The 23498-nt window shown below is 37.9% G+C and overlaps 1 protein-coding gene across 1 annotated transcript in view; it reads right to left on the bottom strand.

Moving 5' to 3' along the window:
• TBC1D8B (TBC1 domain family member 8B) overlaps positions 1-23498 on the bottom strand; it is a 67068-nt gene that overhangs the window by 32219 nt on the left and 11351 nt on the right. Inside the window, 2 exon segments of the mRNA XM_053657473.1 lie at positions 7560-7774; positions 9315-9482. Of these exon segments, the coding sequence (XP_053513448.1) occupies positions 7560-7774; positions 9315-9482 (383 nt within the window).

Raw genomic sequence — 23498 nt, 5'->3', positions numbered from 1 at the left:
CAAACATGCATCATTGAACAATCTCCTAGATCAAATGCACTTAACTGATATATATACATAAAACATTTAATTCAAGAAGCAAAATACACATTTTATTCAATATGGAGGGTTTTCAAAGATAGACCACACGATAGGACAAAAAACAAACCTGAACAGATTCAAGAAAATGGAAATCATATCAAGAATTTTCTCCAACCACAAGGGACTGAAACTAGAAACCAACCTCAACACAAAAACTCAAAAACAGTCAAATTCATGGAGATTGAATAGCATGCTATTAAACAATGAATGGCTGAAGAATGACATCAGGGAAGAAATCAAAAAGTTTCTGGAATCAAATGAAAATGAACTCATGACAGTCCAAAACTTATGGGACACTGCAAAGGCAGCCCTGAAAGGGAAGTGCATAGTGATACATGTCTATCTAGAAAAGACAGAAGCATTTAAAAGAAATAATCTATCCCTAAACCTATAAAAACTGGAAGAACAGCAACAAAGACAGCTTGGGTAAAGTAGAAGGAAGGAAATAACCAAGATCAAAGCAGAATTTAACAACATAGAGATTAAAATCACAATCCTAAGGATCAATAAATCTAGGAGCTGGTATTTTGAAAGATAAGCAAAGTCCACAAGCCTTCAAGAAAAAAAGAGAGAGGAACTTCTGCCAAGATGGAGGCAGAGGTGGAGACGCCGTGCCTTCTCACACAACCAAGTTTAGAGACAACTAAATATTAGCAACAGAAAACACAGCCAGAACACAGATAATTGAACTTTTTGGAAGTCTGTTAACAACAAATTCTTCAGCCTGACCGGTAAGGGGCGAAACCAGCAGCTGGTAGAGCGGGGTTGCACGGGAAAACTCGGTCTGATGGACTCAGGCACACGGAATCCAGGTGCCCGGGATCCAGGCACAGGGTGGGACCTAGTGAGCGACCGAGCGAGCAACCAAGCAAGTTACCGTGGGGGAAACAGCGAGAGAGCAGGGCTTCGGGTTGACAGTGGTCGGGCATTTGTGCATCGATAGACAAGCGAGGGAGTGCGCGATTGGACTGGAACCCAGCGGGTCCCCACAGCAAGCGGCAGGGAGGGTGCCACCATTTCCCTGCTCTGACCCCACCTCCACATACAGCGTCATAACCCAGCGACTCTGAGTGGCCCTGCCCTGGTGAACCACCTAAGGCGCTACTCCTCATCCAGTGGCATGGAAACAGCAGAGGGTGACGCCATTTCCCCGCTCTGACCACGCCCCCACATACAGAGTCACAACCCAGCGACCTGGGAGTCCAAGGTGCGCCTCCTCACACTTAACGGGCACAAACAGACCAAAAATGGCTCAAGAAGATCTCAAAGCCCCAGAGCCTATAAATCTAAGTGATGAAGAAATAGCAAAACTCTCAGACGCACAGTTTAAAACACTGGTCATCAGGATCCTTACAGAACTGGTTGATTATAGCCACAAATTAGACAAATATATGAAGGCAAAACTAATTGAAATGAATGGAATTGCACAGGAAACCAATAACAATGAAAAGGAAACTGGGACTCAAATCAATGGAGTGGACCAGAAGAAAGCAAATAATGGCCAAACAGAAAAGAGTCAAGAAGCAAGAATTCAAAGAAATGAGGAGAGTCTTAGGAACCTCTGGGACATCTTTAAACGCTCCAACATCTGAATTATAGGGGTACCAGAAGGGGGAAAGGCACAGCCACCAGTGGAAAACTTATTTGAACAAATAATAAAGGAGAATTTCCCCAATCTGGCAAAGGAAATAGACTTCCAGGAAATCCAGGAAGCTCAGAGAGTCCCAAAGAAATTGGACCCAAGAAGGAACACACCAAGGCACATCATAATTACATTAGCCAAGATTAAAATGAAGGAGAGAATTCTAGAAGCAGCAAGAGATAAGGGGATAGTCACCTACAAAGGAGTCCCCATCAGACTGTCAGCAGATTTCTCAAAAGAGACCTTCCAGGCAAGAAGGGGCTGGAAAGAGGTATTCCAAGTCATGAAATGCAAAGACCTACAACCAAGATTGCTCTATCCAGCAAAACTTTCATTTAGAATGGAAGGACAGATAAAGTGCTTCTCAGATAAGATCAAATTCAAAAAGTTCATCATCACCAAGCCCTTATTATATGAAATGTTAAAGGGACTTATCTAAGAAAAAGAAGTTAAAAAAACATGAACAGTGAAAGGACAGCAAACTCACAGTTATTAACAACCACACCTAAAACAAAAGCAAATTAAGAGGACAGTTAGATCAGGAGCGGAACCATAGAAATGAAGATCACATGGAGGGTTAGCAACAGGGGAGTGGGAGAAGGAGAAGGGGGGAGAAGGTACAGAAAATAAGTAGCATAAACAGTAGATAGAAAATAGATGGGGGGGCAAGAATAGTATGGGAAATATAGAATCTAAAGAACTTGAAACACATGGTCATAAACTAAAGGGGGGGTAATGGTGGGGACAGGGGGTAGGGTGGAGGGGAATGAAGGGGGAGCATAGAACAACTGTAACAGCATAATCAATAAAAATTTTTTAAAAAAGAAAAAAACAAAATTGGAAATGAAAATGAGAGATTACAACTGATACCTTTGTATGATACCATACAAAGGATTTTAAGATAGTACTACGAACATCTATATGCCAAAAAAAGTTGAAAATGTGGATGAAATGGACAATTTTTTAGAAAGATATAATCTTCCAAAACTGAATGAAGAAACAGTAACATTGAACAGAGTGATTACAGCTGGTGAAATGGAAGCAATAATTAGAAAACTCCAAGCACACAAAAGCCCTGGACTGTATAGTTTTACAGGAGAATTTTACAAAGCACTCAAGGAAGAGGGAACCTCTATCTTTTTCAGTCTATTCCAGAAAGTCCAAGAAGAGGGAAAAGTCCCAAACTCTTTTTGTGAGGCCAACATTATCCTAATTCCAAAACCATATAAAGATACAACAAAGAAAGAAAACTACCAGCGGATATTGCTGATGAACATAGATGCTAAAATCCTCAACAATATTGGGAAACTACTTTCAGCAATACATTAAAAAGATGATACACCATGATTAAGTGGGATTCATCCCAGGGATGCCAGGATGATACAATATTTGCAAATCAATAAACATAATACATCACATGAAGAAAATGAAAGATAAAAATCACATGATCACATCAAGACATGCTGAAAAAGCATTTGAGAAGGTACAGCACCCATTTATGATAGAAACATTAGTCAAAGTGGGAGTAGAGGGAGCACACCTCAACATAATAAAGGCCATTTATGAGAAACCTACAGATAACATCATACTCATATGCAAGTGTGCTCAACATCATTAGCCATCACAGAGATGCAGGTTAAAACCACAATGAGATATCAGTTCACACCAGTCAGATTGGCCATAATTAACAAATCAACAAACAAATGCTGGTGAGGATGTAGAGAAAATGAAACCCTCTTAGTGAAAATGCAGAGTGGTGCAGCCACTTTAGTAAACAGTATGGAATTTCCTCAAAAATCAAAAAACGGAACTGCATTTTGAACCAGTGATTCCACTGCTGGGATTATACCGTAAGAATCTTAAACCACCAATTCAAAAGAACCCATGCACCCCAATGTTCATAGCATCTTTAGTTATAATAGCCAAGTGCTGGAAACGGCCTAAGTCCCCATCAGTAAATGAAGGGATAAAAAACTGTGAAATATTATGCAGCAGAAAGAAAGAAGAAGCTCCTACCTTTTGTGACAACATGGATAGAACTGAAGAGTATTAGGTTAAGTGAAGCAAGCCAGGCAGAAAAAGACAAATGCCATATGATCTCACCTATAAGTGGAACCTAATTAATAAAACAAAGAAAGAAAAAATAGAACCAGAGACATGGAAATAAGGAACAAACTAACAGTGACCACAGGGGAGTAAACTGACAGTGACCAGAGGGGAGTGGTAGGTGGATAAAGGGGGAGAAAAGGGGAAAGATCTAGTTCAGGACTATATATAAATGAACTATGAACATGGAAAATAGCGTGGGGATGACTGTGGGAGCAGGGGGTAAGCAGGGTAGGAGAAAGCAACAGGGGAAAATTGAGAAATTGGGACAAGTGTAATTGAACAATTTAAAAAATACAAAGAAATAAAAAGTTTAAAAAGTAGCCATATCTGGTGTGGCTCTGTGAATTGAGCTCTGGCCTGCAAAGCAAAGGGTTGCTGGTTCAATTCTCAGTCATGGCACATGCCTGGGCTGTGGGCCAGGTTCCCCTTAGGGACATAAGAGAGGCAATCATACATTGATGTTTCTCTGTCTTTATCCTTCCCCTCCCATATATCTAAAAATAAATAAAATCTTTAAAAAATAAAATAAAATAAAAATAATTGATTTGTAAAAACAAATTAAATAAAAAAGCAGAATAGTGTCTAACAGTAGATGACTGTATAAAACAGCAGTGGTTACATTTATACATGGAATACTACTTGGCCATAAAAAGCAAAAAAATTACTCTTTGCCACAGCAGGGACGGACCTGGAGAATATTAAGCTAAGTGAAAGAATCCAGTCAGAATAACACTAGTACTATATGATTAAACCTATATATGGAATTTAATGAATAAATCTCAATCATTCTACTTAGATTGAACTAACAAGCAAAACAGAGACAGAATCATAGATAGAGAACAGGATGACTGTCCTAGGGCGGAATGGTTGGGGGATAGAATGATGAGCAAAAAGAAGAAGGACTTATGGACATTGACATCAGTGTGGTGATTGTGGAGTCAGGATGTGGGTAGAGGTGAAAGAGAGGATGTAGGGATAAATAGTGATGGAAAAACTTCAAAAAAGAAACACAATCATAGATACAAAGAACATACTAAGTGAAAGTTTTATATTTTGAGCTATTACTTGTTTGAAATTATTTGTGTTAGCATGTAGCATACCCTTATAAATATGATGTGCTCCTAGATAATTTTTTCAATGATTTTGTAAATGCCTACAAATTAACATTCAAACTCCTGACCTATCTCAGTGTACCTTACTGGCTTTTTTTCCCCAGCTACTTTTCTTCATTCACTACACACTTATACCAAACAGAAAAGGGCCATATATACATTCCACATTTACCTTTATTTGTGTTTTTTAAAACTAATCCCTTCAAATGAAATGTTCTTTCATTTCATCTCTATACATCAAAAATTCATAACTTTCAAAATAGACAAATGCTACCTTTCATGAAGCCTTCTCTGAACTCTATAGATAAAAATAATTTATCTCTATTTTAAATCATGATGGGACTTTATATTTCTCTAATAATCTGCCTCATTTGTTTTTCATCTATATATTTGAAGGAGAAGATCCTTGTATGATTCATCTTTATATAGTTTTAGCACTTAGTACAATATCTTTCATAGAGCAAGAATTAAATAAACATTGGTTAAATTTAAAAGAAAAATGAATTAACAAAATGTCAGTCCACTTAGTCAGTACCACTATCATTCTACTTAGATTGAAAATACCCACTATTGACTTCCAGCCAAGATGGAGGCATAGGTGGAAACACTGTGCCTCCTCACACAACCAATATTAAGAACAACAAAGATTTAGAAACAAAAACACAACTAGAATAGACAGAAAATTGAACTGTACAGAAGTCTGATAACCATTCAAAGAGACTGGTAAGAGGGGCAGGGTCAGCAGCCGGTGGAGAGGGATCTCAGCAGCAAAAGGTGGTGGCTGCCAGACCCGGGAGGGAGTAGGTGGTGCATGACTAGTGGACCCCAGGTGCAGGGAGGAAACAAGCAGAACGCACAAGGTGGTTGGCTGACTGTGGTCACATATTCGTGCCCAGATAAACTAGGCAAAAATGGGCAGTGAGACAGACTGCACAATCCAGGGCCCCACTGACAGGAAATAAAGCCTAAAAGCACCGATTGAAAAGGTGCCAGGAGAGACTCTCAGCTTCACAGGAAAGTTTGTTGGAGAGCCCCACAGGGTCTTATAAAGTACAGAAGCTCACCCACCAGGAAACCATCACAAGAAGGGCCCAATTTGCTTGTGGGAAGGGGCAGAGGGAACTGAAATCTGAGAGAGAGTGGAGCAAGTACCATTCTTCCTTCTCTGACCTTGCCCCCACATACAATGTCACAACCCAGTACACTGCCCTGGTGAACATGTAAGGCTCTGCCACTCATACTTAACAGGCATGACCTGAGCAAAAATGGTTCAAACAGAAGAACAAATCAGAGCCCCAGGGCCAATACATTTAAGTGACCAAGAGACAGCCAACCTATCAGATGCACAGTTCAAAACACTGGTGATCAGGATGCTCACAGAACTGGTTGATTTTGGTTTCAAATTAGATAGAAAAATGAAAGCTACACTAAGTGAAATGAAGAAAAATGCACAGGGAACCAATAGTTATGGGAAGGAAACTGGGACTCAAATCAAAGGAATGGACCAGAAGGAAGAAAAAAATGACCAAACAGAAAACAATGAAGAAACAAGAATTCACAAAAATGAGGAGAGGCTTGGGAACCTCCAGGACATCTTTAAATATTCCAACATCCGAATTATAGGGGTACCAGAAGGGGAAGAGGAAGAGCAACAAGTGAAAAACTTATTTGAACAAATAATAAAAAAGAACTTTCCCAATCTGGCAAAGGAAATAGACTTTCAGAAAGTCCAGGAAGCTCAGAGAGTCCCAAAGAAGGTGAACCCAAAGAGGAACACACCAAGGAGCATCATAATTACATTAGCCAAAGATTAAAATGGAGAGAATTCTAGAAGCCGCAAAAGATAAGGGGACAGCCACCTACAAAAGAGTTCCCAACAGACTGTCAGCAGATTTCTCAAAAAAGACCTTACAGGCAAGAAGTAGCTGGGAAGAAGTATTCCAAGTCAAGAAATTGAACGAACTACATCCTAGATTGCTCTATCCAGCAAAGCTTTCATTTAGAATGGAAGGGCAGATAAAGTGCTTCTCAGATAAGGTCAAATTCAAGGAGTTCATCATCATCAAGCCCTTATTATATGAAATGTTAAAGGGACTTTTCTAAGGAAAAGAAGATAAAAATATGAATAATGAAAGGACAGCAAACTCACGATTATTAACGACCACACCTAAAACAAAAGCAAACTAAGTGGACAGCTAGATCAGGAGTGGAGCCACAGAAATGGAGGTCACATGGAGGGTTAGCAATAGGAAAGTGGGAGGAGGAGAAAGGGTGAGAAGGTACAGATAATAAGTAGCATAGACAGTGGGAAGAAAATAGAAAGGGGGAGGGCAAGAGTAGTGCAGAAAATGTAGAACCTAAAAGACTTATGACACATGGACATGAACTAAAGGGGGGAATGTGGGTGGGAAGGGGTGTGCAGGTTGGAGGGGAATGAAGGGGGCGAAATGGGACAAATGTAATGGCATAATCAATAAAATATATTTAAAAAATACCCACTATCAATGTAGCCCACCCTCTGTCCTTATCACAATTTTCAAAGTAATAGAGTTAGAGTTTATGTGATTTTTATCCCTTGGAACATATACACAGTTGGGTTCAAAATAAAGTCATACCTGGCAGTATCCAATGTTGAGATTCCTGTATGCATAAGCAGTGAGTACCCGCCTCATAGCAGATATGTCAGTATCACTCTGAAAGGCTGGGTGCTCTGGTAGGGAGTGATGTAAATCACGTTCAACTTCTTCAGTAGTCAAGTTGCTAGTCCCTGAGGACTGCTCAACTATCTTAGCATAATAGCCAGGATTAGCAGCCATGCTATTAACAGCACCTGTAAAGATGACTGTATTAACATACAAAAGGAAAGCAGTATAATAAAGTTACTACTTTCATATGTATTGATACATGTAGAATTGGAACATTTTTTAAAGATTTTATTTCTTTATTTTTGGAGAGAGGGGAAGGGAGGGATAAAGAGAGGGAGAGAAACATCAATGTGTGATTGCCGTGTGTGCACTCCTCACTGGGAACCTGGACCACAACCCAAGCATTTGCCCTGACTGGGAATTGAATCAGCAACCCTTTGGTTTATAGGATGGCATTCAATCCACTGAGCCACATCAGTCAGGGCAAGAATTATAATACTTTTAACTTTACATTTATGCTCAGGTAATATCTAAATAAAAACAATAAAACAAAATGCTTCACACTAAAATCTATAAAATGAGGATACCAATCTTGCCCAATAGAATAATATTTTCATGAACTGTTTTTCCCCTTAACTTTCCATTGACAGTAGAAATAGAGATCTACCCAACCATTGCTATAACTTGGTAATAAGCTAATCTGCTTAGATATTGGACATGTGGATATATAAGTAAGTATACATAACTAGTGTGCCCTGTAGGGACAACTTTCTTCGCAATTCACCCCAGCCGCCATGGATGAGAGTAAACATGACAGAGATATGATATGATCTGCTTGGGGAGGAGAGGTGGACATTTTCCCAGAGGAAAAAGGCCATAAGCTGTGGCCAGTTTCTCAGGGAAAAAAAAGGTGTTCAGCCCCCTCCTTCAGGGCCTTTTATTGGGTTGTAATACACAGGAATACAGGGTGACAAGGATCAAACTGTAGATAACATTTCAAAGAAATCTGAGGGCTTAGTTTGAGTCAGAGTCTGTCAGAAACAGAGTTTTAGGGTTTCCTGCTCGAACCCTTAACATATGAGTGAAAGCACTCTTAACAGAGCAGATTTCACAGGTTTATCAGGAAGTCTTTGTGATGCCAGATTTTTCCCCAGGACATGCTCTAGCAAGGCAAGGAGCTGCACCCCTCCCCAACCGGTATTCAGGCTTAAGGGAATTCGAGCCAGGAAGCACTTCTCCCAGAGGACATGGGGACTGGGGCATTGTCAAAGCTGGGGGGTGAGAGTCCATTGCTCCCTCTTTGTTGCAGCCCCCCCCCCCGAGTCCTTCCATGATGGACTCCCAAGCCGTCGAGTTGGGCTTAGGTTGCCCCACGATGTGAGGGGTCTTATCCGTAATTGACTTCCAACCAAGCTTTGGGGACAGGGAGAGGAAACTGAGGCAGTGTTTGCTACCAGAGAAAAGCTTTGTCTCCATCCGCTGGCACTCCAAAGCTCGTCCCTCGCCCTTAGGCACAAGGGGTAGAGTTACAATTCCTAAAACCAGGCAGAGCGGTCCACAACAGTGCCCTCTTTGATTTTTTTTTTTTTTTTTTTTTAGTCTGGAATCATTAGTAAGGCTATGTATGTCCTAGCCATCTTGGCAAGTATTTTTATATAGCTTAATGCATAACTCCTAGAAGTAGTACAATTAATGTCTGTTAAATAAAGCAAATGAATATAATGCCTGAAAAAAGCACCCAGAGCTCTCCTCTTAAGATCTCTGGAATCCCTCTTATAACAAGATCTTGAGTCATTTTGGCCTGAAAAATGCTAAGACCACACCCACATTCTGCAAACAGGATGCTCAATGACTCTTTCTTCATCTTTTCTTTCAACCAAAATAAAAAAGCAACTAAACGTAATGTGAAATTAACTTCTCTTAAATAACTTGATAACCCTCTTCACCATGAAACAATACATATGGAAATCAAGAACATAGAAACTCAGAATCAGTATTCAGAGAAGCCAAAACTAGACTACTGTCATGATAAAAGTCTTTTAAATCCATGTGAACATAATAACTTTAATTTACTATTTTAATTCTTACCTAAACTCATACAAAAATGAGAAAAGCATTACATTTAGGAGGTAATGCTTTCAACCATCATTCTTCCGAAAACAACTTGATTTGGATTATTAGAAATCTATGCAGTTAAAACCCGATGTTCAACTTTCATCCTTTGTCTTACTTTTTTTCCATTTTCCATGTTGTATTCTTTATGCTATTATAGATGTACCATTTCCCTCCTTCCTACCCCTGCACACAGGTGAACCCCCACTTCAACAGTCAATTTCCACACTATCACCCATGTCTATGGGTCCTTAATGAATATTCTTTAACTAATCCCTTCACCTTATTTCAACCAGTCCCCCACATTCCCCCTACCCTCTTAAGGTTCAGTCCCTTCCGTGGTTCCATGCTTCTGGGCCTATTTTCCTCATTAGATTCCTCTTATAAGTAAAAGTATATATTCATCTGTTACAAACTGACTTATTTTACTTAGCATAATAGTCTCCAGTTCCATCCATGTTGTCATAAAAAGTAGAAATTCCTTCTTTCATTCTGCTGCATAGTATTCCATTATGTAAATGTACCACAGTTTTTTTTTTTTTTTGGTCCACTCATTTACTGATGGGCACTTAGGTTGCTTCCAACCTGGGCTATTGTAAATTGTGTTGCTATGAACATTGGGGTGCATAAGTTCTTTTGAATTGCTGTTTCAGATCCTTCCAGTATAATCCCAGCAGCAGAATTAGTGGTCAAAAGGCAGGTCTATTTTTAATCTTTTGAGGAAATTCCATACTGTTTTCCATCGTGACTGCACCAGTCTGCATTCCCAATGGTGCACTAGGGTTCCCTTTTTCCACGTCCTTACCAGCACTTGTTGTTTGTCGATTTATTAATGATAGCCATTCTGGCAGGTGTGAGGTGATATCTCATTGTGGTTTTAACCTGCATCTCTCTGATGGCTAGTAATGCTGAGCATCTTTTCATATGTCTATGGACCATTAGTTATGTTGTCCTTGGAGAAGCATCTATTCAGGTCCTTGCCCTGAATAGGGCAATTAAATTAGATTGTTTGTCTTCCATCTGTTAAGTTGTATGAGTTCCTTTTATATTTTGGAGATTAAATCCTTGTCTGATGTATTGTTGGCAAATATGTTCTCCCCTATAGTCAGTTCATTCCCTTATCCTTTTGATAATGGCTTCTTTAGCTCTGCAGAAGCTTTTTAATTTGATGTAGTCCTACTTGTTTATTTTTATTTCCCTTGCCCTAAGATATATATCAGCAAAAATATTGCTATGTGAGATATCTGAAATTTCATGGCCTATGTTTTCCAATAGGATTTTTATGGAATCCCGACATATTTAAGTTTTTTATCCATTTTCAGTTTATTCTTGAATATGGTGTGACTTGATGTTTTAGTTTCATTTCTTTGTATGTTCTGGTCCATTTCCGACAATACAATTTATTGAAGGGACTATTTTTATTCCATGGTATGTTCATACCCCTTTTGTCAAATATTAATTAATCATAAAGTATGGGTTTATTTCTGGGCTCTCTGTTATGTTTCATTGATCTACATGTCTGTTTTTATGCCATTACCAGACCATTTTGTTTACAGTAGCCTTGTAGTCTAGCTTGATATCATGCATTGTGTTCCCTTCAACCTTGTTCATCTTTCTCAAATTTGCTGAGGTTATTTGGGATCCTTTTTGGTTCCATATAAATTTTTGGAATATTTTTCTAGGTGTGTGAGTGATGCAGTTGGTACTTTAATAGGAATTATGTTGAATCTATAGATTTCTTTGGCTAGTATGGACACTTTAATTATGTTAATTCTCCATTAAATGAACAGGGTATGTATGCTTCTATTTATTTGTATCTTCCTCAACTTCTTTCTTTGGTATTCTATAATTTTCTGACGTTTTTTGTTGTTGTTGCTATAGTAAATGAAACTTTTTTCTTAGATTCTCTTTCTGATAGGTTATTGTTGGTATACAAAAATGCCATCTATTTCTGAATATGGGCTTTGTATCCAGTTATTTTGCTGAATTCACTTGTTAGGTTGAGTAGGTTTTATGGTGGAGCCTATAGAGTTTTCTATGTACACTATCATGTTGTCTGCAAATAATGAGTTTTACCTCCTCTTCATTTGTATGCCTTGTATTTTTTCTCGTCTAGTGCTTCCAGTACTGAATAAGAGTGGTGAGAGTAAACACACTTGTTTTCTTGCTGATCCTAAAGGATACTTAGTTTTTGTTCACTGAGTGTAATGGTAGTACATTTGGGTAGTACATTTGGTACATTGGTAGTACATTTTTTGTATATGGACTTTAATATGTTAAGCTATGCTCACTCTATTCCAACTTTGTTGTGTTTATCATAAATGGCTGTTGGATTTTATCAAATGCTTTTTCTGCATCTATTCATATGATCATTTGATTTTGACTTTCCTTTTATGTAATGTGTTATGTTTATTGATTTGATAATATTTTAACATCCTTGCACCTCAAGAATAAACCCTACTTGAACATGGTGTATGATCTTTTTAATGTGCTGCTGGATCCAGTTTGCTAGTACTTTGTTGAGGATTTTAGCATCTATGTTCATCAGGTATATTGGCCTGTAATTTTTTGTTGTTGTTGTGTCTTTACCTGCTTTTGGTTGTAGGATAATAATGGGCTTGTAGTAAGAGTTTGGGAGTCTTTCCTCTTTCTGATTTTTTTTTAGTAATGTGAAAGGATAGGTGTTAGTTCTTTGAGTGTTTGTTAAAATTCACTTGTGAAGCCATCTGGTCCAGGGCTTTTCTGTGCTGGGTGTTTTTTTGATCACTGCTTCAATTTTACTAGTTGTTATTAGTCTATTCATTTTCTGCTTCTTCTTCATTCAGTTTTGGAAGATTGTATGTGTCTAGGAATATATCAGCTATGCCCAGGTTTTCCAATTTCTTGGCATATACTCATAATTTCTTACAATCCTTTGTATTTCTGTGGTATTAGTTGTTAACACTCCTCTTTTACTTCTGATTTTATTTATTTAGGACCTCCCTCTTTCTTGTTCTTGATGATCCTGGTTAAAGGTTTGTCAGTTTTGTTTATCTTTCAAAGAACTAGCCACTGGATTCATTGTCCTTTGAATTCTGTATGTGTGTGTGTATGATTTCTATGTCATTTAATTCTGTTCTGATCTTGATTATTTCCTTCCTTCTGCTGACTCTGGACTTTGTTGTTGTTCCTCTATTTATTTTACATGTAGGATAATGGTGTTGATTTGAGATTTTTCAATGTTCTTTGGGTAGGCCTGTATTGCTATGAAATCTCAGGACTGCCTTTGCTATGTCCTATAGGTTTTGGTCTGTTGTGTGTTCATTTTCATTTGTTTCCAGAAACCTTTTTATTTATTCCTTGATATCATTGTTAACCCACTCATTGTTTAATAACATGTTATTCAGTCTCCATGAATTTGACTGTTTTTGAGGTTTTTCCTTGAGGTTGCTTTCTAGTTTCAAGCCATTGTGATCCATGAAAATGCCTCATATATTAATTCAATCTTCTTGAATTTGCTGAGGCTTGTTCTGTGTCCTACCATGTGGTCTATTTTTGAAAGTGGCCCATGTGCATTTGAGAAGAATGTATATTTTGCTTCTCTGGAGTAAATTTTCTGTAAATATCAATTAAGTCCATTTAATCTGGTGTGTTGTTTACTGCTTTTATATCCTTATTGAGTTTTGTCTGGAAGACCTGTTCATTGTTGGCATTTGCTTGTTAAAATCCCCTAAAATGACTGTTATGCTGTCTATCTCTTTCGTATAGTTCTTTAAGATTTTCTTTATATATTTAGGTCCTACTCTATTGGGTGTATATGTTTACAAGTTATAGCATAGTGTTGGACTACTCTCAAGTATTTTGTAGTGACCTTCTTTCTCTCTCGTTCAGGCCTTTGTTTTGAAGTCGTTTTTTTGTCTGATATAAGTATTGCTACCCCAGGTTTCTTTTTCTTGCTCATTTGCTAGGAATATTTTTCCACCCCTCACTTTCAGCCTATATGTATCTTTTATTCTGAGGTGGTTCTCTTGTAGACCACATATATGCAGGTTGTGTTTCCTTATCCATTCAGATACCCTATGTCTTTTAATTGGAGCATTTGATCCATTTACATTTAAGGTTATTATTGATAGGTACTTATTGTCATATTTTGCCTTTGTACCTGTGTTCCTCTCTCTATTTCTTCATCTTCTTAAAGCAGTCCCTATAGCATCTCTTGCAGTTCTGGCTTGGTGGACATGTACTCTTTTTAACCTTCTTTTATCTGGGAAGCTCTTTATTTTTTTCTTCCATTTTAAATGAGAGCTTTGCTGGATCCCATAGTCTTAGTTGTAGGTCCTTGCTTTTCATCAGTTGGAACATACGCTGCTAATCCCTTCTGGCTTGTAGTGTTTCTTTTAAAATTGGCTGATAGTTACTAGCTCTTCCTCACTTGCTGCTTTTAAGATACTTCTTTGTCTTTAAATTTTGCTATATTTATTACAATCCTGACATGGGCTTCTTTGGGTTAATCTTGATTGGGACCCTCTGTGTTTCCTGAACTTGAATGACTTCTTCCCTGACCAAGTTAGTAAAGTTTTCTCTCATTTTTTCAAACAGGTTTTATGACACTTGCTCCTTATGTTCTTGTTCTGGCATCCCTATGAAGCAAGTATTGTTAGGTTTCATGCTGTACCAAAGCTCTCTTTAACTATTCATGTTCTTTTTCTCTTTTTTCTTTTTCTTTCTTTCTTTTTTTTTTTTTTGCTTTGACTGGGTGTTTTTTCTTCCTTGTCTTTCATGTCACTAATTCAATCCACTGCTTCATCTATCCTGCTTTTATTTTCTTCTCATGTGCTCTTCATGTCAGATATTGCATTATTCATTTCCTACTAGTTTTATATATTTTATATATAAAATATAAGTTTTATAGTTTTATATATATATATATATATAATTGATTATGCCATTACAGTTGTTCTATTTCCCCCTTCATTCCCCTCCACCCTGTACACCCCCTCCCTCACCGTTCCCCCCTTTAGTTTATGACCACATGTCTCAAGTTCTTTAGATTCTATGTTTCCCCTACTATTCTTGCCCTCCCCCTTATCTATTTTCTACCTATTGTCTATGCTACTTATTTTCTGTACCTTCTCCCTCTTTCTCCGCCTCCCACTCCCCTGATCTTCATGCTACCCCTTCATGTGATCTTCATTTCTATGGTTCTGCTCCTGATCTAGCTGCCCTCGTAATTTGCTTTTGTTTTAGGTGTGGTTGTTAATAACTGTGAGTTTGCTGTCCTTTCACTGTTCATATTTTTATCTTCTTTTTCTTTTTTTAAAGGATTTTATTTATTTATTTATTTAAATTTTATTTGGTTACTTTTCAAGTACATTTTTTTTCTCTCTTCCCCCCCCCGCCCGGTCTCCCCCCTCCCTCCCATTCCCCCCAGTCCTCATCTCTGTGTCATTCATACTTGTTCCTCAAAATCCCTCCCCCCCTTTTTTCCCCTTAAGTTCCCTTCCCTCTCCCCTCTGGTCGCTGCCCACTTGTTCTCTATTTCAACGTCTTTGTTTTTATTCTGTTTGCTTGTTTGTTTTATTCTTTAGCTTCCTGTCAAAGGTGAGATCATATGGTATTTGTCCTTCAATGCCTGGCCTATTTCACTCAGCATAATGCTTTCCAGTTCCATCCATGTTGTTGCAAAAGGTAGTAGCTCCTTCTTTCTCTCTGCTGCATAGAATTCCATGGTGTATATGTACCACAATTTTTGGATCCATTCATTTACTGATGGGCACCTAGGTTGCTTCCAACTCTTGGCTATTGTAAATTGTGCTGCTATGAACATTGTGGTGCATAGGTTCTTTGAAATTTATGTTTTAGGATTCTTGGGGTATAATCCTAGCAGTGGAATTGCTGGGTCAAAAGGCAGGTCCATTTTTATTTTTCTGAGAAAATTGCATACTGTTTTCCATAATGGTTGTACCAGTCTACAATCCCACCAACAGTGAACTAAGGTCCCCTTTTCCCGACACCCTCTCCAACATTTGTTGTTTGTTGCTTTGTCTATTATAGCCATCCTGACTGGTGTAAAGTGGTATCTCATTGTGGTTTTAATTTGCATCTCTCTGATAGCTAACGATATTGAGCATCTCTTCATGTGTCTCTGGATGTTCTGTATGTCCTCTTTAGAGAAGTGTCTGTTCAAGTCCTTTTCCCATTTTTTAATTGGGTTCGATGTCTTCCTAGAGTGGAGTCGTGTAAGTTCTTTGTATATTTTGGAGATTAAACCTTTGTTTGAGGTATCATTGGCAAATATGTTTTCCCATACAGTTGGTTGTCTTTTTAATTTAATACTGTTTTCTTTAGCCATGCAGAAGCTTTTTATTTTGATGAGATCCCATTTGTTTATTCTTTCCTTTATATTCCTTGCTCTAGGGGACATATCCGTAAAAATGTTGCTGCGTGGAATATCTGAGATTTTCTTGCCAATGTTCTCCTCTAGAACTTTAATGGTGTCACGGCTTATATTGAAGTCTTTCATCCACCTTGAATTTATTTTGGTGTATGGTGTAAGTTGGTGCTCAAGTTTCATTTTTTTGCACGTAGCTGTCTACTTTTCCCAACACCACTTGTTGAAGAGGCTATCTTTACTCCATTTTATATTATTGCCCCCTTTGTTGATATTACTTGCCCATAGAGACTTGGGTTTATTTCTAGGCTTTCTGTTCTGTTCCATTGATCTATGCGCCTGTTTTTATGCCAGTACCAGGCTGTTTTGATCACAGTGGCCTTGTAATATAGTTTGGTATCAGGTACTGTGATCCCAAGTGAGTATAGAGGGAGCATTCCTCAATACAATAAAGGCCATATATGAGAGACCTACAGGCAACATCAGACTCAATGGGCAAAAACTAAAATCCTTTCCACTAAGATCAGGAACAAGACAAGGTTGTCCCTTTTCACAATTTCTATTCAATATAGTATTTGAAGTTTTAGCCACAGTGATCAGACACTAAAAGAAAAGACATCCAAATCAGAAAGGAGGAAACAAAACTGTCACTGTTTGCAGATGACATGATAGTGTACATGGAAAATCCTATAGACTCTACCAAAAAACTGCTCGACACAAAACACCAGGGTACAAAGTCAATATCCAGAAATCAAAGGCATTTTTGTATACTAACAATGAAACAGCAGAAGCTGAAATCAATAAAAAATCCCATTCAATATAGCAAAAAGAAAAATCAAATATCTGGGAATAAACCTAACTAAGGAGGTAAAAGTCCTGTAGAAATAAAACTACACAACATTGAAGAAAGAAATTAAGGAAGACGTAAACAAATAGAAAATATACCATGTTCATGGATTGGAAGAATTAACATCATCAAAATGCCCATACTACCAAAAGCAATTTACAGATTCAATGCAATACCTACTAAAGTACCAATGGCATATTTCACAGATATAGAACACTTAAAAAATTTATATAGAACCATAAATGACTCTGAATAGCAGCCACAATTTTGAGAAAGAGGAACAAAGTAGGAGGGATCACAATACCCAGTACCAAACTGTTTTGGGGGTGTTTTAAAGGGAATGGGACCTAATGGCAAAATTTTGCCATTATTTTAAATCTGTATAACCTTGAAATAAATAACCCCTTTCCTTTTTAACCAACCTATTCTAATGGGATTCATGCTACTTGGCAGCAGGTAATCAAACACCACAGCTGTTCCAGAACAGCACTGGCAGGTTCTGTGACAGCATAATACCAAACTTCTAAAGGAAATTCACCACTATAATTGATGTGAAATACTTTTTATTAAATGGCATCACAAGATAACAAAAACAAGTTTCCATGACTTTAAAAAATAGGCAATTTGCAGATAAAGATTACTGTTCCCGGACCATTTCTTTTTAGCTGGATACAGATACAGTATCACTGTCTTTACAGATGAAACATATCCCAATAGGTAAAGTAGTCCAACTACCAGCACACTCATATGAGATGTGGTATTTGTCTTTCACAAATAAGCCTGGCTTATTTCACTTAGCATGATGCTCTCCACATTCATGTGTGCTGTAGTGAAGGGTAGGCACACCTTCTTGCTTTCCAATGGGTAGTATTCCATTGTATAAGTGTACCACAGTTTTTTGATCCACTCATTTACATGGACACTTAGGTTGCTTCCAGCACTTAACTATTGTAAATTATGCTGCTATGTACATTAAGGTGCATAGGTTCTTCTTAATTGGTGTTTCAGGATTCTTAGGGTGTAATTCCAGAAGTGGAATCACTGGATCAAAAGGCAATTCCATTTTTAGCTTTTAGAGGAAATTCCATACTGTTTTCCACAGTGGCTGCACCAGGCTGCATTCCCACCAACAATGTACTAGGACTCTATTTTCTCCACAACCTCTCCGGTGCTTGCTTTTCTTTTCTTTTTTCTTTTTTTGTCTGTTTATGATGCCATTCTGACTGGTGTCAAGTGGTATCTAATTTGTCTCAGATGGCTAGTGATGCTGAGCATCTTTTCATATGCCTATGGGCCCTCTGTATGTCCTCCTTAAAGAAGTGTCTGTTCTGGTCGTTTGCCCATTTTTTAATTGGATTGTTTGTCTTCTTTGTGTGGAATTGTGTGTGTTCTTTATATATTTTGAAAATCAAACCCTTATACCCAAGGTATCATTGGCAAATATATTTTCTCATATGATTGATTCCCTTTTCATTTTGCTGATGTTTTCTTTAGCTGTTCAGAAGCTTTTTAGTTATCTATTATTTATTTATAAATATATTTTATTAATTATGCTATTACAGTTGTCCCATTTCCCCCCTTCATTCCCTTCCATGCTGCACAGACATTCCCCCGCTTTAGTTCATGTCCATGTGTCATAAGTGCTTTAGCTTCTACATTTCCCACACTATTCTTACCCTCCCCCTGTCTATTTTCTACCTACCATCTATGCTACTTATTCTCTGTACCTTTTCCCCCTCTCTCTTCCTCCCACTGCCCTGTTGCTAACCCTCCATGTGATCTCCATTTCTGTGGTTCTGTTCTTGTTCTAGTTGTTTGCTTAGTTTGTTTTTGTTTTTATTTTAGTTTTGGTTGTTCATAATTGTGAGTTTGCTGTCATTTTACTATACATGTTTTTTATCTTTTTTTCTTAGACAAGTCCCTTTAACATTCCATAAAATAAGGGCTTGGTGATGATGAACTCCTTGAACTTGACCTTATCTGAGAGGCACTTTATCTGCCCTTCCATTCTAAATGAAAGTTTTGCTGCATAGAGCAATCTTGGATGTAGGTCTTTGGATTTCATGACTTGGAATACTTCTTTCCAGCCCCTTCTTGCCTGTAAGGTCTCTTTTGAGAAATCAGCTGACAGTCTGATGGGAGTTCCTTTGTAAGTGGCTGTCTCCTCATCTCTTGCTGCTTCTAGAATTCTCTCCTTCATTTTTATCTTGGCTAATATAATTATCATGTGCCTTTGTGTTCCTCCTTGGGTCCAACTTCTTTGGAACTCTCTGAGCTTCCTGGACTTCCCAGAAGTCTATTTCCTTTGCCAGACTGGGGAAATTCTCCTTTATTATTTGTTCAAATAACTTTTCCACTTGTTGTGCTTCCTCTTCCCCTTCTGGTACCCCTCTAATTCAGATGTTGGAATGTTTAAAGATGTCCTAGAGGTTCCTAAGCCTTTCCTTATTTTTTTGCATTCTTGTTTCTTCATTCTTTTCTGTTTGGTTATTTCTTTCTTCCTTCTGGTCCACTCCTTTGAGTCCCAGTTTTCTTCCCATAACTATTGGTTCCCTGTGCATTTTCCTTCATTTCACCTTGCATAGCCTTCATATATTCATCTAATTTGTGATGAAATTCAACCAATTTTGTGAGCATCCTGATCACGAGTGCTTTGAACTGTGCATCTGATAGATTGGCTATTTCTTAGATGCTTAGTTGTATTTGCTGTGTAACTTTGATCTATTCTTCTGTTTGGGCCACTTTTTCTCTTGTTGTGCCTGTTAAGTATGAGAGGCGGAGCCTTAGGTGTTCACCAGGGCAGGGAACCCAGTTGTTTGGTTGTGATGGTGGGCATGGGGTCTGAGAGAACAATGGCACTTGCTCCACTCTGTTGGATCTCAGTCCCCTCTGCTGCTTCCCTCAAGCAAATTGGGCCATTCTGGTGCTGGTACCTGTCTGGGTGAGCTTGTATACATTTTAGGACCCTGTGGGTCTCTCCAACGAACTGTCCTGTGAGTTTGGGAGTCTCTCCCTGTGCCTCAACCCCAAGTGTTTTCAATTGGTGTTTTGAGGCTTTATTTCCTGGCACTGGGACCCTGGGTTGCACGGTCTTTCTTGCTTCTCAGTTTCTCCTGGTTTATTGTTCTGGTTGAATGTGTCTATTTTGTCTCCTTGGTTGTCTGACTCCATACAGTTCAATTTTCTGTCAGTTCTGGTTGTTATTTTGTTTCTAAGTTGTTTTTGTCCTTCTTTTTGTTGTTCATGGAGGCACAGTGTGCCTACCCATGCCTCCATCTTGGCCAGAAGTCCCAGAAGCTTTTTATTTTGATGAGATCCCATTTGTTTATTCTTTTCTTTATATCCCTTGCTCTACGGGACATATCGATGTAAACATTGCTGCATGTGGTATCTGAAAGTTTCCTACTTATGTTTTCCTCTAGGACTTTTACAGTGTCACTACTTATATTTAAGTCTTTTATCCATTTTGAGATTATTCTTTTGTATGGCGTAGGTTGGTGGTCTAATTTGAGGTTTTTGCATGTATCTATCTGTCCAGATCTCCCAAAACCATTTGTTGAAGAGGCTATTTTTACTCCATTTTATGATCCTGTTCCTTTTGCCAAATATTAATTGACCATAGAGACATAGGTTTATTTTAGAATAATCTAATAACCACAGTTGGTAATTTGAAAGCTGTGAACCTAAAAGCAAGGGAACACAGTTAATAATAATTCTTCTGTCCTGTTTTCCCCTCTCCCATGCATTCTTTTAAAGATTTACTTGAAAACTGGAAATATGTAAGTACTAATTTCTTCCTTAATTGACAGTTTTGTCCATTAAAAGATTTACAAAAAAATTAGGGAAGGCTACAATGGCATGTGGGAAAAAAGAATGCATGAGTTATCAGTCAAACCCAGCCATATTTCTAAAGGTTAAAAGAGGGAAATATGAGAATTGTTACCATCTTTATTTACAGCATATTCTTACATTTTAAGACTTATGCATTAATGTATACAAAAGAGTATCCCCACAGAAAACTAAATACAACATCTGAAACCCTTGGTGGAAAGCAACAAGCAAGTGTGGCAGCAAATGAATAAACTCTTATAAGGGGAGCCCCACCCAAAACCTGTAATTAATTTTGAAAAATTGTGTATTTATTTTTATATATTTAACTTCAGTTACCTTCAAAGTACTCTCCATTTGATGCATGCACATATCAAGACATTTTTCCCACTGCTTAAAACAGTTTTTGAAATAGATTTTGATGCCTTTTAGTGCTTCTGCTGGTTTTTGTTTCACCTCTTCCACATTGGCAAAACATTTCCCTTTGTGGGCTTTTTTTCATCAGGGGAAAAAAGAAAACAAGTCATTCAGGATGAGATTTGGTGAGTAGGGAGGGTGGAGCATGGGGGGTCATGTCATTTTTGGTCAAAGACTACTGAATACTCAGCACAGTGTGGGAAGGTGTGCTCATAAATCACCAATCATGAAATGGGCAGACCTGTTGAAAAAGTGTTAAAAAATTTACTGAGGCCAAATGCAGCTTCTCACAACATGCCAGCTGGTACACTGATACTGATGGGCTCCTAGGACATTCACCTAATGAGGGACACCTGTAATACCAGGGGCATGCCCTCCAGAAGATAATTCCAATTTTTTTAGGGATCCCACCCTCCTATATAGGACAGTAGTTTAAAACAATTATTTAGAAGAACTAAAACTGACCATTATTTTGGTTAGTGTAAAACAAGAGGACAACAATTATAGTAATAAAAGTTAACAAATGTCATCATCCATTATTTAAAAAATTCACTTATTTTTACTGGAGTAAGGGAGGAAAATAAGGCCATCTAGGTTGGATTTGGAAGAGCCATGGAGACAAAAATAACAAAAGTTTAATTTTCAGGTCCCTTTAATTATCTCAGGTTTTCATCTTTCATAGATGAGGTAATTGCTTTTCAACCTTTCTAATTGCTAAGGACACTATCTCTTGATTCTTATATTTTCATTCACAAATAAGTGAATCTGGAATACTTGCTAAGTCCTCAACAACTGCTTTTGGATTTTGCACTATCACATTATTCCTCCCACTTAGAATGCCCTTCCAACCCTATCCCAGATATTATTAGGGCTCACAGATGGCTGATTTAATTTCAAAAATAATCCAGGCTTGTTTTTGGCAAGTTGCACCACAGACATCACACTAGAATTCTGTCAGCAGAATACCACTTGTTGTTATTAATCAGTCTTTAGGAAATGTTTGTATCATTTGCAGGGGTATCCAACCTTTTGGTGTCTCTGGGCCACACATTACATACACAAACACTAATGAAAACTGATGAGCAAAACAATGTTTTATGTAAACTTATGATTTTGTGTTAGGTTGCATTCATAGCCCTCCTGGGTCACATGTGGCCCATGGGCCACAGGTTGGACACCCCTGCTGGGACATGTTATCAGCATACTTTACACCATAGCTAGTCTTGGAAAATTACTTAGGGGTTTCCAGTACCCTATATTAATGACTGTTTAGAAGGCACCCAAACCAGGCTGATGTTATTGACCTATTAATTACATATTTGTTTGTTTACTTGTTTATTATCTGTCTGTGCCACCAGATTATACTCTGTGAGGGTAAGAACTATTTCTGTTTTATTCACCATTGTATACCCAACATCCAGCACAGTAAACAGCTACCAAGCCATTCTCAGTTTCCCTTCACAGCAAAATTCCTAGAAAGAATTATATATGTTCATTCTGCCTCCAAATATCTTCTTGGCTCATATAACTCTAGTCCCTCTGGCATCTGCTCATAGGTCACCTTAAAGAGGTCTTCTCAGAACAAATTTAGCTTACATAGCAAGCCCCTCCCCTCTGTATCCTTATACATTTATTTTTTTCATATTGCTCATCATCACCAGCCATATAACACATTATTGGTTTATTTGGCTTCTGCAATTAAAATGTTAGCCCCATTTGAACAGGGATTTTGCTTTCCTTGTGGCTGTTATCGTCAGCACCTAAAACAGTGTTTGGTTTTTAGAAGGCATCTGTAATTATCTGTTGACTGAATATATCTTGTACCATCACATTTCTTTTCTTTTTTTTAAATTTTACTTATTTATCTTTAGAGGGGAAGGGAAGGAGAGAGAGAGAGAGAAACATTAATGTATGGTTGCCTCTTATGCATCCCCTTCTGGGAACTGGCCTGCAACCCAGGTATGTGCCCTGACTGGGAATCGAACCATGATCCTTTGGTTCTCAGGCTATTTAAGTATTATTATTTAAGTATTATGTTTTTAAAAATATACTATGATAACTAAGGTTATATGTAATCTTCAATACCACTCAGTAAGACAAGTGATATTTATATCTGTAGCTCTGAGAACTTATAGGTTTTCTGCAACTGTAAATCAAAAACTACTGGTAATGCTGTTGTGATACTTTATTCTAATTGTTGTACATTATTCTGATTATAAACCATAAATGCACAATCATCATCCTACCAAAATTCTTAAATGAACTACCAGTGTATCTGTTTTTACAGTGATATAACTGCATATTGGATATACTCAGTGTTGCTACTCTAACTCAA

This window comes from Artibeus jamaicensis, unplaced genomic scaffold (genome assembly GCF_021234435.1).
Source record: "Artibeus jamaicensis isolate MK-2021 breed Jamaican fruit bat unplaced genomic scaffold, CSHL_Jam_final scaffold_461, whole genome shotgun sequence".
Classification (NCBI taxonomy): Eukaryota; Metazoa; Chordata; class Mammalia; order Chiroptera; family Phyllostomidae; genus Artibeus; species Artibeus jamaicensis.
The sequence above is the reverse complement of the archived record's forward strand: the minus strand, read 5'-3'. Positions and strand labels throughout refer to the sequence as shown.